Source organism: Sinocyclocheilus rhinocerous, unplaced genomic scaffold, assembly GCF_001515625.1.
Source record: "Sinocyclocheilus rhinocerous isolate Xijiao unplaced genomic scaffold, SAMN03320098_v1.1 scaffold1268, whole genome shotgun sequence".
Lineage (NCBI taxonomy): Eukaryota > Metazoa > Chordata > Actinopteri > Cypriniformes > Cyprinidae > Sinocyclocheilus > Sinocyclocheilus rhinocerous.
The window spans coordinates 2,074,062-2,087,592 of NW_015664016.1; the positions used below are offsets into that span (position 1 = coordinate 2,074,062).

General features: G+C 36.0%; 2 protein-coding genes across 3 annotated transcripts; one reads left to right on the forward strand and one right to left on the reverse strand.

The window, feature by feature from the left end:
- The first annotated feature begins 2,164 nt into the window (after positions 1-2,164).
- stmn4l (stathmin-like 4, like) lies at positions 2,165-6,313 on the forward strand. Of its 2 annotated transcripts, XM_016539763.1 has the most exons (7): positions 2,165-2,242; positions 3,674-3,733; positions 3,856-3,951; positions 4,147-4,352; positions 4,628-4,819; positions 5,126-5,143; positions 5,866-6,313. In XM_016539763.1, the coding sequence occupies exons 2-7, from the start codon at positions 3,721-3,723 to the stop codon at positions 5,872-5,874; spliced, it is 534 nt and encodes a 177-aa protein (XP_016395249.1). In that variant the 5' UTR covers positions 2,165-2,242; positions 3,674-3,720; the 3' UTR covers positions 5,875-6,313. The 2 variants fall into 2 exon arrangements, with proteins under 2 accessions (XP_016395249.1, XP_016395248.1); XM_016539762.1 differs by lacking the exon at positions 5,866-6,313 and having other exon boundaries at positions 5,126-5,360.
- Positions 6,314-6,907: 594 nt separating this feature from the next.
- On the reverse strand, positions 6,908-7,922 carry il17a/f1 (interleukin 17a/f1). Its single transcript, XM_016539765.1, has 3 exons — positions 7,851-7,922; positions 7,541-7,746; positions 6,908-7,136 (listed from the first exon to the last, which is right to left on the reverse strand). Exons 1-3 carry the CDS (start codon positions 7,893-7,895, stop codon positions 6,908-6,910), a joined length of 480 nt encoding a protein of 159 aa, XP_016395251.1. The 5' UTR covers positions 7,896-7,922.
- Between the last annotated feature and the right edge of the window lie 5,609 nt (positions 7,923-13,531).

Sequence of the window (13,531 nt, forward strand, 5' to 3'; positions counted from 1 at the left end):
TTTCGTTTGGTATAGGGTAAGTGCCTGACGTCAGTGTTCTTGAGGCCACTGGGAAATAAAGTACAGTGTGTTCTGTTCCGCCATATTCAACATCCATATCAGACAGCTGGGAATATTTCCACCTCACCTGAGAGACCTCGAAACTGCAAACAGGTTCATATAAGGGCCTTATATGGATGCTGAAATCATCAAAGAGTATTTGAGAGTACATTACAGACCACATTCACACAGCAGCAGAGTACAGTTGCCAGTCTTGTATTGGAGCCATTAAAGGGATAGTTAAGCCCAAAATGTAAATTTTATCATCATTTACTTAGCCTCATATTGTTCCAAACCTGTATGAGTTTCTTTCTTCTGTTGAATGCAAAAGAAGACATTTTGAAGACTGTAGATAACCAGTTGCTGGTAGCCATTGACTTCCATAGTATGGACAAAAAATACTATGGAAGTTAATGGCTACCACACTCTCAGAACAACACGGTAAAAAAGCTGTCACTAGGATGGTACACTTCTGTGCATTTTAGTTTTTTCACCTATGCATATTAGTAAGCCTACCTATGGTATGTACAGTATTATTACCCTTTGAAAGGATTTATTTATTTTTGCCGTTCAACAGAAGAAAGAAATTCTATACAGTTTTAGGGTAAGTAAATGATGACAGGATTTTCATTTTGGCACAAACTATCCCTTTAACATGGTTACATTCACACACATTTCGGTTATTTACCGAAGTGACAACTGTTTTCAATAACCCAGCTCACACCCGTAAATTTTTAGGACTCACAACTGTATTTTTGGCGAAGTCCGGCTGTGTGAACGGAACCGTACTGGACAGCTAGTTGTTTGTCACGTACTGTACAGTGCAAGAAAACTGCTCTGCTGCACATAGGCCTCTGGCGTATTTTGAATTTTCAATTATAAAACGGATAGTTCCGGTCCTTGATTCTGATTGGTTGAGCCACGTTCAAAGCTGTTGTAAATTGCTCTACAAACATACACCTCTTTGTTTCTGCGCCTGTGTGTTGCTTTGTTGCAGCCACAACCGTTTCTGAGGAACTACATTGTTTGGCGGAAGAATGTTTTTATTAATATCATTATATTTTATTTGCTTTGTTTTATTTTGTAAAACCTTGCTACGTAAATGGAATAACAATTTTATAAAAACAATAAACCCAGTGAAGCCGTGGTTTACAGTGAATTTATAACAGCTAACAACGCCCCTTAGCTGTTATAAATTCACTGTAAACCACGGCTTCTTGGGGATTATTGTTTTATTATGGTTTTGGTAACTTACCGAGAGCTGTGCACCTTACTTTTACAAATTCCATACTAAAATGTCATAAAATTCATCAAGAAACTATGAATTCCTGAAATTAGAGATGCAACATGCATATATTAAATATAATTTTGGTTGTAAAATCAGGGTTTTCTTCATAAAAGGAACGCAATGTTGTACAAGCTGTCTTTGAAATTGTTAAAACACCAGTAGGTAATTGATTTGGCACAGGACCAGAGCAACAGATGGGCCATTGACAGACTGTTCAAACTGGACCGGTCTGCCCGTATCCAGACGAGCATGTTGGCAAGGTTACTGTGTCATAGTCATCAGCAAGACTCCAGCCATGAGTGAGTGAGAACATGACACATAAATCCCTGTCCTCCTCCGTTTTTAGACATGACATTTCGAACAGCTCCCCAAACCAGACAGAACTGGATTAGGACACGATGCTGCACGTAATTAAATTCTAAACTGAAATGAACTAAACAATGAATTAATTAATTGCTAAGGAATGACATGGAAAGCAAATGAAAATAATCTTTGTGTTATTTTTGATAGCTCCAATAGCCAGTTTTCCATAAAAAAAAAACTTAAACAAAAAAATAAATAAATTTAAAAAAAATCTACTAATATTATTCAATATTATTTTTACCTAATTTAAAAATTTAAGAAGAAATAATGTTTCCTCTGCATAAAGCTGCAGAATCTATGCCCTTTCTTTTTCTGAAACCAGCTTTCAACAAAGAGTTAACCACCCCCTATCTGCACTCCCAGCCATTCCAGCCCATCAGGAGCCTGCATCCCTCTCGACCAATCACAGCGCTGGGAGGTGATGTCATGCTTTATCTAGCAGAGGTGGTGCTGATGCTGCCAGGTTGAGCATCCAAACAGCAGCAGACTGTCAGACTGAACGTGAGGGAAAGACTCTGACAGAAGATCACAGCACACTGTTGGTGAGTTAAGGTAATATTGCATATCATAATCTGTTATTTACTGTATTATTCTTTTGCAGGACAAAAGGAGACTGGCGATCTGTTGGACTAAAGTTTTATTCACTATAGCAAGATCCAATAATTCTATTTTTGTTCTGTATTTAATAGCGCAGAAATCTAGTTTGGCATTTCTTAGATTATGTTGCAATGCAGATTTGCATGCTTGCAAGATTTAGAGCATGCAGTCGAGGTTAATAGACTTATATATGTGCATAAATGCATATATAAGCATGATTGTTTGGGGATTTGCTACTGTTAAGAGTCTTAATAGCATATCAGAATCAATTTAGAACGTGGTCACGTGATATTGTGCATGAAATCACGTTAGTCTAAAGAAAAGAAGTGCACTGTATGTAGTGCAAAGTGCATTGTATATTCGTGCAAGGTGAAAAATAGCTATGCGGAAAAAGTGCATTGCTAAATTTAAAAAGGGGATGTAGGGCAAAGTGTGTAGGCTATTTGAATACATAATGGTCTTAGAGGTCCTGCAGTGAGTGTGCTAGTCTGCGCTGTGGGTGGTTCTGAGAGGTGAGATTATGTAGTATGTTGGTGTGCAAAAGGCCACGGCCCCTTAATAGAGCAGCACTTCCTTTGCTTTCAAAACAGCAAGCGTTTATTCCGATCAGAAGGCAGTGGGAGGTTAAAAATGACTTGCTTTGTGAGCTGCAAACAAATGCATGTGAAATTTTTATTTGTCTAATGTAAATGACAGTGCTAACAGGGTTGTGTACCAAAGCATGTATTATTTATTATATCAGCTGTGTTGCTGCATGGCATCAGTAAAATAGGAGGGTTTTCACTTTGTGTGCATGCAGTGTGATAGAGAAAATTATGCATTGTCCTATAATGGCCTACAGAATCAACATTTTTGCCTTTTATGTTATCAATTGACCCCTAAAGGTTTTGAAATGTTTTATAGAATAAGCCCATGCATTGAAAATGTCAGAAAGTTTCAAAGGTGTTAGCGGGTGCAGCGATAGTGAGCGTGGGAAATGAGGGGGCACAGCGAGGGCAGAGGCAGGATGAACGAGAGAGACTGATAGAGAAGGCGCGTAGGCTGAGAGAAAATCATAAACCCTCAACAAACCTAATTCATTCATGCTGTCTTCTGCGAACGATTGCCAGCAAGTATATTACGGTTGAATTTATTTGTTTGCTTTGTTTTGTGAATTTGAATAGATATAGTATGCATACTATTATGTGCTTAGCTGTAGCTGTGTGGTTCTTTTACACTGCAAATAAATCATTTTCTTTAGTATTTTTTGTATTAATCAGAATTAAAGGTTTGATTTGTGCTTGTTATTCACAATCTACATTTGCTTGTGATGCTAAACCTTGTGGGACCTTTATGTGAGGACAAAGACATGGTTTCTGATTACATCATCGTTTCTCTCTCCTGTAGGATCCGTTTCAGTTTGAAACGCCTCAGAGTACTCAGAAGAAGGAAAAATGACTCTTGCAGGTACGTGTACATCCACCTGCTTGTTCGCATGTGAACTTGGGAGTGTTTAATGGAGCTGAAGGAATTATGTGTGAGCACATGTGATGATGTTACCTCAAAATAACTCTGTCTCTCTTTTGCAGCATACAGAGAGAAGATGAAGGAGCTCCCTCTAGTGTCTCTCTTCTGCTCTTGCATCCTAGCAGAGCCTCGGGAAAAGCCCACCAAGAAAACACAAGGTACCTTAAGGCACCTTTAAAGGTCTCAAATTGAAAATCTTGCATCGTTTCAGACAGATTTCCCTGTTTTTACATATTCCAGGGAGCTAAATGGAACATTATACTGTATTCACATCAGTTCCAAATCAAGTTGTTTAAAATTAGTTGCATTAATATATATCCTTCAAATCAGTCATTGTTGATTTTCTGTTGTAGATGTTGTGGACCTCAACCTGGGCATTATTAAAGACATGGAGGTGATCGAGCTAAACAAGCGGTCATCGGGCCAGGCCTTTGAGGTCATCCTCAGACCTCCATCTTTTGACGGTCAGAGGGAATTCCATCCCACTTTCCCGCCTCGCAGAGACCCCTCACTGGAAGAGATCCAGAAGAAACTGGATGCAGCTGAAGAGAGAAGAAAGGTAAGGAACAGAGATGTTTTTTGTGGAGGATACTCTCAGTATCAATTAGTTAGTTGATGTCAGTAATTAGTAATTATTCAGTTTCAGTTTTAATAACTTTAGTGCTTCAACTTCAACTTTTTTTTTTTAGTTGCAGAGGCAGCATTTTAATTTTCCTTTTTTTGAATCTAATATTTATATTTTATTTTAAGTATCGATAATGCAACAGTACCGATAATGGATATGCTTATATTTGAGTCTCATATTGAGTTACATAAAATGCATTATCTCCACAGTGTCAGGAAGCTGAACTTCTGAAGCACTTGGCTGAGAAGAGAGAGCATGAACGAGAGGTGGCCCTGAAAGCCATAGAGGAACACAACAACTTCATCAAGATGGCCAAAGAAAAGCTGGAGCAAAGAATGGAGATTAACAAAGAGAACCGGGAGGCCCACATCGCTGCCATGCTGGAACGTCTTCAGGAGAAGGTACGGTGGATTTTGACATCCAAACCTAGTTCTACTTTTTAAAGGTGCAGTGTGTTATTTCTGCACCACTAGTGGGACAAAATGGAATTGCAATATGTTTGTTTGAGCAGCCCAATATAGTAATAAAATGCTCAACCGATGGCATGAGTTTTTAGGGGGCGAGACCATCTGAATGTTGAAAACATGCATCAGTTTTGCAATTTCATTTGGTGCAACTAGGTAGATCTTTTCAAATCTTAAACACTTTAGAGTTAAGATTGAGCTGTTATTTAATAGTTCTTCTTCTTTTTTCTTGTGTTTTTCCAGGACAAGCATGCTGAGGAGGTGAGGAAAAACAAGGAACAGATAGAGCTGGACTGGCAGTAGAATAATATGAATCAAGAGCATTTCTTGTCCAGAATTTTCAAGAAAAACAACCAAATAAGGCCTAGCAGGTCCTAGTCATGCTAAGAAAGGCTGTTTTTGGAATTGGAAATGATTCGAAGGCCTATCATATGATATTTGCAGCTAAAGATTCTTCTTGTCTGCTGCCAGGCGAAGCACTGTATATCATGGATGTTGAATTGGGAATCAATTAGAAAATGCGAAAAAGTCGTTTGATTTGTTTTCCGCCAAACTGTGTAAAAAAAAAAAAAACTTCATGAGTCATCATCCATCCCTTTAGTCTTTAATAGTGGCTTTGCATGTACTGATGGGATAACAATAACGGACGACAAAACAGATGAAAACTACCAAGATGTGTATTTGTGTTGTACTGCTGTGAATTAGCTGTTTGTAACATTGTCATTCAGTGTGGTTATGTGTACTTAGTACTGTAGTTTGGCTTTGCATTTATGTGTCTTAGTGTTGGTTTCTTGGAAGAATCATTAGTAGAATATTTGTTAGTTACCTGACAACAAATAGTGTATTGAATGTGGCCGAAATCAACGTTTTAATGCTTGCATGCCGTGGTACACTTGATAAAACTTGTGAAAAGCCATTTGGTGTGTGACCGTGTGGTTTTTGTCCTGTTATTAATTGCTATATCTCTGAACTTTATGTTCCAGGTGCCTTGAGATCTTCTCACAACACATGCTGATCATATGGGAGACCATTCACCAAAGGACTGACTATCACGCTGAGCTTATTAGCTTGGATCATAAGAGATTATGACTCTGAAACCTGATTATGATATCGCTATATCATTGTAAGGAACGATGGCCATGTTGTCAGATGAACAGAACTGGCTGGCCAGCAAAGATTGTGATGAAATCTTTACTACCTTAATCTGAGAAACGCAGAGATGTGTTTGTTTCTGCAATGAGCTTGTATGCCATTAGTGCCAAAAAAGAGTGAATGTGAGTGGTAACTCTGTGTGTTTCTGAGTGTTTGGGCGGTTTCGTGTACTTTGCCCCTGTGGATGCAGTCAGTTTGTCCTCTGTCCTGTCTTTAAGGCTCTATTTTTGGTAAACTGCTCAAGCTTTTGCTGCTGTACATATGTTCACTTGCCTCATGATCAGCTGGTGTCTGATTTGGCTGTATAATTCTGTACAGAAATTGTGATATATTTTAGAGGCAGAGGGAATTAAAGGACTGCTGGTATAGTTTTATCCTTGTGACTTTCTCATTATTGATTGAGTTTTTTTCCCAAATAGAAAAAATAGACCATCAGAACAATATTTGTAATTTTTTTTCTTATTTATTGCATCAATCATAACATTAAAAACCCATTTGGATCAATAAATAAATAGTTGGCACAAAATAAAATAAAAATAAGAAAATCCAGTGAAAATAAATATCCTACATTTGAAAGCACATGTAATGACATAAATAAATTAGATTATTAGATGGATCAAGTCGGATGAAGGGTTGAACTCCTTATCCAAAAATCATGATGATGATAGATCGAATTCTTCTATTGCCAGAAAAATCTCAAATATATAATCCATAAAATATCATGAACATAAATATATATCCTACATTTTGCAAACATGTATATGATACCATAAATAAATTATAAAGTCATAAGTCTTAAGCCTTACGTTCTGGATTTGTAATACACTAATGATCAAAAATCGATAGTATTGTAACTCCATCAGGTCCCACATTTTAAACATGTTGTACATATGGACGAACGCAGGTGCATCCCACTGCGATGGTTTTGTACTCAAGTTTTAAGGAGTAGTTCTGCTTTTCTCCTCGAATTTTCCTCAAGACCATGATTTGGGTGTAAATCGGTTTGGAATGGAAATCCTCAGCGCCTTCTAGCAAACATCCAGTCAGCGAACATTTCGCCTCTGCGATGCTAGAAGGGTACAGGCTGTCATCGTGTGTAAACCTATGAAACAATATGAATCATGTGAAGTTTTAGGTTAGCGGGTTGCAACAGTCATATGTGACCCTGGACCACAAAATCAGTCATAAGGGTCAATTTATATAAAAGCAATAAACAAGTGTATGTGGATATGATACTGAAATCGTCATCAAATCATATAACTCAAATTAAAAAATTAACATTCCAAAAGGGGGTTTTGGTGGTGATGCCATAGAAGAACCATTTCGGGTTCCACAAAGAACTTTTCAGTGAACGGTTCTTAGTGTGAAGAATATTTTAATAATCCATAGAACCTTTTTCCACAATAAAGAACACTTTGTGGAATGGAAAGGTCCCATGGATCTTGAAGTTTCTTCAATGCCAATAAAGAATCTTTATTTTTAAGGGTTTATAAGACAAGGTCTTACGTGTAGGTCCATGGAGAGATGGAGTCGTTGTTGATTGGATGGATCGGGTTGGCCGAGGATTTGAATTCAGGATCCAAGATCAACCGGTATGATGAGGATGGATGCGATTCTTCTGATGACCTGTGGTTTGCTTTCTTCTGAAGATGTTTTGAAGGTGCCCCCTCAGCTCCAAATGATATTAAAACGAGCCCCATCATACAAGCCACCTGCGAAACACAGACACTGTCATTTCAGACTCAATCGTAGTAGCATTGCGACTTGAGCAACAAAAATCCTTAGGAAATAGTTCGCCGTTTTCAGCAATACTCACCATGAGGAACTGGATGGTTAGCGCTGATGACATAGTTGCATTCATTTGACCTGTTTTTAGTTTTTTTTCTGATGTCTTCTGTCAGTCTTAAGTCTTGCTGCTCTACATTTGAAGTGGCATGTGCAGTTTATATAGAGAGGCCTGTTCGTGCATTCTCGGCGGTGTAGGTGAACTTCCTGTGTTGAATTCTACCCTTTGATGGTATTTTATGTTGTCATATTCAATGTGTCAGCAAAAATCACTTTGAGTGCATTGTGTCACTACAATCACAGTGCTATTTCCTTTTGCCAATATGTGGCTGACAAGTGGGTTTTAAATAAATATTAAATATTAAGAACTCATAAATACACAATATTTAATTTCATTGTATAAGGTACCAATATGCAAATAAATTATTCTAGAGATTTTCTCAGAACTAACAGCATTTTACCACCCTATGGAACTAGATTCCACCACAGGATAAACAATTAAAAAGATCATCTCTACTTTTTACCCCACAATTCTGACTTTTTTACTCACAATTTGGCATTTCTAAGAAAAAAAAGTCTGAATTGTGAGAGGTAATCTCAGAATTCAATTTTGAGTTCATATCTCACAATTATATAGAAGCTTGTTTCTGCAATGGAATTTTAAAAAAAAAGGTAATTGAAACTTTTTGTCTCACAATTTTCTTGCAATATTTAATTTAAATCTCACAATTCTCATAATAACTTTTCTTCTCAGAATTGAGTCTTCTTCCGATTTTTCTTCCCAGAAGAGTTTATATCTCACAATTCAATTCATTTCTGACAATTGCGAGGAAAAAAAGTCTGAATTGTCAGACAAAAAATTTACAATTACCATTTTTATTTATTGTCCCATGGGTGAAATGACCTTCCACGCTTTTCTGAGCCTGTTATTAAATTTAACCAACTGGACCCAAAGTGATATTTAGTGGATGTATGAAGTCATTGATGTCATATGGACCCATTCCACTAACGTTTTACTACGAGAAAATACTTTTTGAATTAATTTTGAACTATGGTTCTTTTGGTAAAATAGTAAGTTTAGTAAGTCTTTTTATTTCACATAAATGCCATTTGTTTGATGTTTTGTTATCTTATGCAAAGAAATTCATACATTTTGTGTTTTTGAAGTGTGTATTTAGTGTATTTGTGTATTTTGTATCCACATATTATTGTGTTTATTGCATCTTAGCATAGCAACCATTACATACCAACATAACCTACTTTCATTGACCGCCGTCTCATAAGCACTCAGATCAGAAGGCATATATTAGTATGATGAAATAAATTCTTGCTGGGTATGATGCTGTCCACTATACGTCAGCTCCTACATTGCCTTCTGTTAATGCCAGCGACCTCGATTGGCATAGTTTGCAAAAAGTCATATCGACTTGGAGACTTCCGCCCCAGTGTCTGTAATGGCTTGCATCTCTCCGATGCACAGTTTCCCACCGGCGCTGGTTTACGATTGCATCAGTTGCAGAGCAATTGCGGTTTTACCCTCTCCTACTCTGAAATTTCTAAGGATTGTGGGGAAAAGACAAGGCCGCATGGTCATGACTCAGAATTGAGGGCGATGCACATGCAAATGACAGTAATACAATCAAAGTAATCCCCTAAAACAGTATGACAGCATTTCAATAGTGTTCTTGTTGTGAAGATCAAAAATGAGTATTGTATGTACTTTATTCAGTGTGTACTGTGTTTTATGATTTAAAAATGCTTAACTTAAAGGGACAGTGTCCCCAAAATGAAAATTCTGTAATGTAATTTCAAACCAGTGTGACTTTATTTCATCTGTGGAACAGGAATATATATATTTTTTTTTTTTGATGAACGCTCAGGTCTAAAAAACATTGGACTCCACTGACATTCATTTTACGGACAAAAAAAAAAGTTCCACTAAAATTTGTTTTAAAAAAAGCCGGTGACAGAATTTTCATTTTTGGATGAAATATGCCTTTAAAAAATACTCTGATTCATCATCTTAGACCATTAAACCCCCGATGTTTCCTAAAACCATTGGAAATGTGACGCAGGCCTCTGACCTACTTCAGGAATCTTAGATCTCCTACTTTATTACTCATGAAAATGAGTTCAGTTACTCAACGTCCAGGAACAGGGGCTTTTATAGTGACCCACATAAGACCACAGATTTGGAGAATCTTTAAAAGAGCTGAAATCAATAACCTAAATTTCCACGCTACGTATTAGTTGCATCATTTTCACAATTTCATCACTTGTGAGATTATTTCCACATCCTACTCTGCACTGTAAAAAAAAAAACATTAACTGATAAAATGTTATTATATACCAACCTATTGAAGTACTAAAATCTGTTTTGTACCTTTGTAATACACTGATAACCACCAAATGCAGGTGGTGATGAGAAAGTCACACGATGAATCAAAGCCTATCACAAGCAGCTTTTAAATAATAACATATATAGAAGGTGCACAGTGTCATTCACACAAACACCAAACACCATCATGGTAACACACATGAAACTGAAATAATGCAATAAACATTCATTAACAACATTAGGTGTAACGCACAACCCTAATATACAAAACTGATAAGAAAAAACTAAAAAGAAACATAGTTATTTCAACAAAAAAACATCAAATTTGAAATATAACGCAGGGAATTCTGGGAATGTCAATTTACAGTTATTCACTGTAAATTATACGGTCTTTTTCACTTCCAAATAAGGTATACTACCGTAAAATTAATGTCCAATACATGTAATGTCCAATACAGTTTTTCACCGTATATAGTAGGGGAATTTACCGTTAACCATTTAACAGGATTTTACTGTAGCATTTTTACAGTCTTTTACCGTTAAATTCACGGTATTTTTTTACAGTGTACAGAATAATTAGAACAATCATTAACGCACAATAAATAACAGCTTTTACCGTTAAATTCACGGTAATTTTTTACAGTGTGGATTTTTACTACTGAAGGCATATTGTGAATATTTGATTTCACATTGCCAGCTGATTAATCACAAACTTGGGAGAGAACCTTAAAGTTTCATGTTTCTTTGAATTAGACAGTGATGAAGTTCAACTAAAAAGCATAAGCAGCTCAAAGCATAAGTCTTTTTTTATTATTATTATTATTAAAGCAATTAGTAATACTCTTATTTCGTCACAGTGGTCATGCTAATGGTTTTATTTTGGCCCATGTATTTTACTGTGGTGAAATTATACAAGGCTGACTGATATGTCTCAAAAGATCTTCGCTATATTTTCCTTTCATCAAAAGCAGAATGGTAAAATGAGGTCAGTGATTTGCAGAGTAGCTTCCGCTCACTGTGTAAGTGGTTCGTCATCAATTTGAAAGCAAGTAAAAAAAAAACTACATTCCCGCATTGGGAGCTGCCACATCAAAGAAAGGCATGATGGTGACATAACTCTGGGTTAAGCCACAGGGTGCCCATGATAAAACTGCCCATTAATGGACGTCACACACTCAAACCGATTAACTGTCAACTTTGCAAAATGTGGTTTCATACTTTTTGAATGGCTGCTTAATTATTCCTAAATGAAGCATTTTCATTTTTTTATTGTCTATAAATGTTAGTTTTAAGACACACTTTTCCAAACAAACTCACATTATATATAATAAAATGACAAAAAAATTGATAATAAAAGAAAAAGACACCAAATTCAGAATACTGACCAAAAAAGGAGCTGTCTTTGCAAATGTGAACGGTTATGTGGGTGGTGAAAATAGGCCGGTTTGCACTGTAGTGCTCAGATGCTATAGATCTCACCACATGGAGACACTGTATCAGTGAAAACAATCTATCAAGAGCACTTCTCACTTTGATGCTGGGATAAGCTCCCATGCATCAGTACATAGCAGCCACAGCGTCTATATAAGAATAAGCATGATTAACATTTTGCATTTATGCTTTCGCATGACGGAATTTCCAGAAAGACTTTTGAGATGGCAGATAGCTTAATGATAGTTGATCACTTTAGATAATCTATTAGATAAACTTTTGTTTTTGATATTTGGCATGTATTTGATAAAGAGAGCATTGCATTGTTTTTTCATTGTTTTCGCTTATTCATATAGTTACAAATATTTGTTGATACACTGGCATAGCCTGTTCATTCATGCATTGTTTTGGTTCAGTACTGATCTGAATCAAATGAGAATAATGCAAAGACAGTGAGTAAAAGTAATGTTGTAACCTTCAATTTACAGCTTTATACAATTACTGTACATTCTGTTCTTTTGCATATAAAAAGTTTAATTTGTGGAAAGAACAAACCCAGTTTCAACGATGTGCATGTGAATTGACCATTATGCAATGGTTAAATATTCTAACCAGCATAAATTCCCTGCTCCAGGTTTCCAGCTAACAAAAATATGAACGTTTTGTTAAGATTACAAAACTGTTCTTTCTGAATGTTCTCTGAATGTTCAAAATGTCCAGTTTTATATATGTGTAAAAAACGTTTTTTTCTTGGTTACGTGAACGTTATAGAGACAACATTGAGGGGAACGTTCCATTTAATTATTCATTATTATTAATAATGTTTCTTTTGAATGTTCTCTAAACCATCTTAGATGAACATCTAACTAAAATGTTTCAGAAAAACGTTCCATAAATGATGTATAATAATGTTTTGTTTTTTTGCTAACGTTTTGAGAATGTTATTAGAGAAGACCAGATAACTTTGAATGAACATTCTAATAATGTTATTGGAAGAATGTTTGTCCATAACTTTGAGAGAACCTTGCCATAATGTAAAGCAAAGTTCCCTGTTAGCTGGGTTAGTGCCTGTCTTTGGTGAAAGAATAGACAAGCTATCCGGTAAAAATTAAAGGGATAACTCACTCAAAAATGAAACTTCTGTCATCATTTATTCACCCTCATCTTGTTTCAACTTCGACTTTCTTTCTTCTATGGAACATAAAAGAAGATCATTTGAGAAGTATCTTTTTATACAATGGACATCATTGGTAACCAAAACAGTTTGGTTACCAACTTTCTTCAAAATAGCTTCTTTTTTTTTATTCCACAAAAGAAAGTTATACAACATGAGGGTGTGTAAATGATGAAAGAATTTTCATCTTTGGTTGAACTATCCCTTTAAATAACAACCAACAAAGTCTTTCTGGTGTAGTTGGTTCACCAAGGTGGTCTCCTTGACTTAGTTGTCTCATGGGTGCAAACCAACCAACCATGGTAGAAAACAAGCATCCAAGCAAGGTGTAACATATGCTGGTCTTTTGTGCTTTCTCAATAAGTTAGAAAGCAGGAAATTCATGTTTATTTTTAATAGGAAAATATATGCATTCATCCATTTGGCACATTAGGATGACTGTAGAAAGCCTTCCTCACAAAGACCAGATAAAAACATTGATTCATCATTTAAGAACATCTTGCAAGAGTGTCACTATAAAGAAAAAGATTTTCATAGTTGTAAATAAAACTATTGTATGTTTTTAAAGAAAATACTATTTCACTGTGACTATATTCAATGTGTTAATTTCTTTGTAATTATTAGTGACATTTACTAGCAATTTCTTAGTGAAAACTGTTTCAAAGCCATTTTTCAGTGTATTAAACTGGCATGAAATTAACGCAAGACACAACCAAATAAAGTTCTGAAACGTGACTAAAAGATTGAACAGAATCCAAAATCTTGATAA

What these genes read in the sequence shown, in the direction of transcription:
- il17a/f1 (XM_016539765.1), bottom strand. Translation starts at nt 7,895, where the DNA reads ATGAATGCAACTATGTCATCAGCGCTAACCATCCAGTTCCTCATG. An exon ending in TAACCATCCAGTTCCTCATG is followed by an intron (nt 7,747 to 7,850) that starts GTGAGTATTGCT and finishes TGTGTTTCGCAG; the next exon opens with GTGGCTTGTATGATGGGGCT. An exon ending in ATCTCTCCATGGACCTACAC is followed by an intron (nt 7,137 to 7,540) that starts GTAAGACCTTGT and finishes ATTGTTTCATAG; the next exon opens with GTTTACACACGATGACAGCC.
- stmn4l (XM_016539762.1), top strand. An exon ending in GCCCACCAAGAAAACACAAG is followed by an intron (nt 3,952 to 4,146) that starts GTACCTTAAGGC and finishes TTTCTGTTGTAG; the next exon opens with ATGTTGTGGACCTCAACCTG. An exon ending in CAGCTGAAGAGAGAAGAAAG is followed by an intron (nt 4,353 to 4,627) that starts GTAAGGAACAGA and finishes TTATCTCCACAG; the next exon opens with TGTCAGGAAGCTGAACTTCT.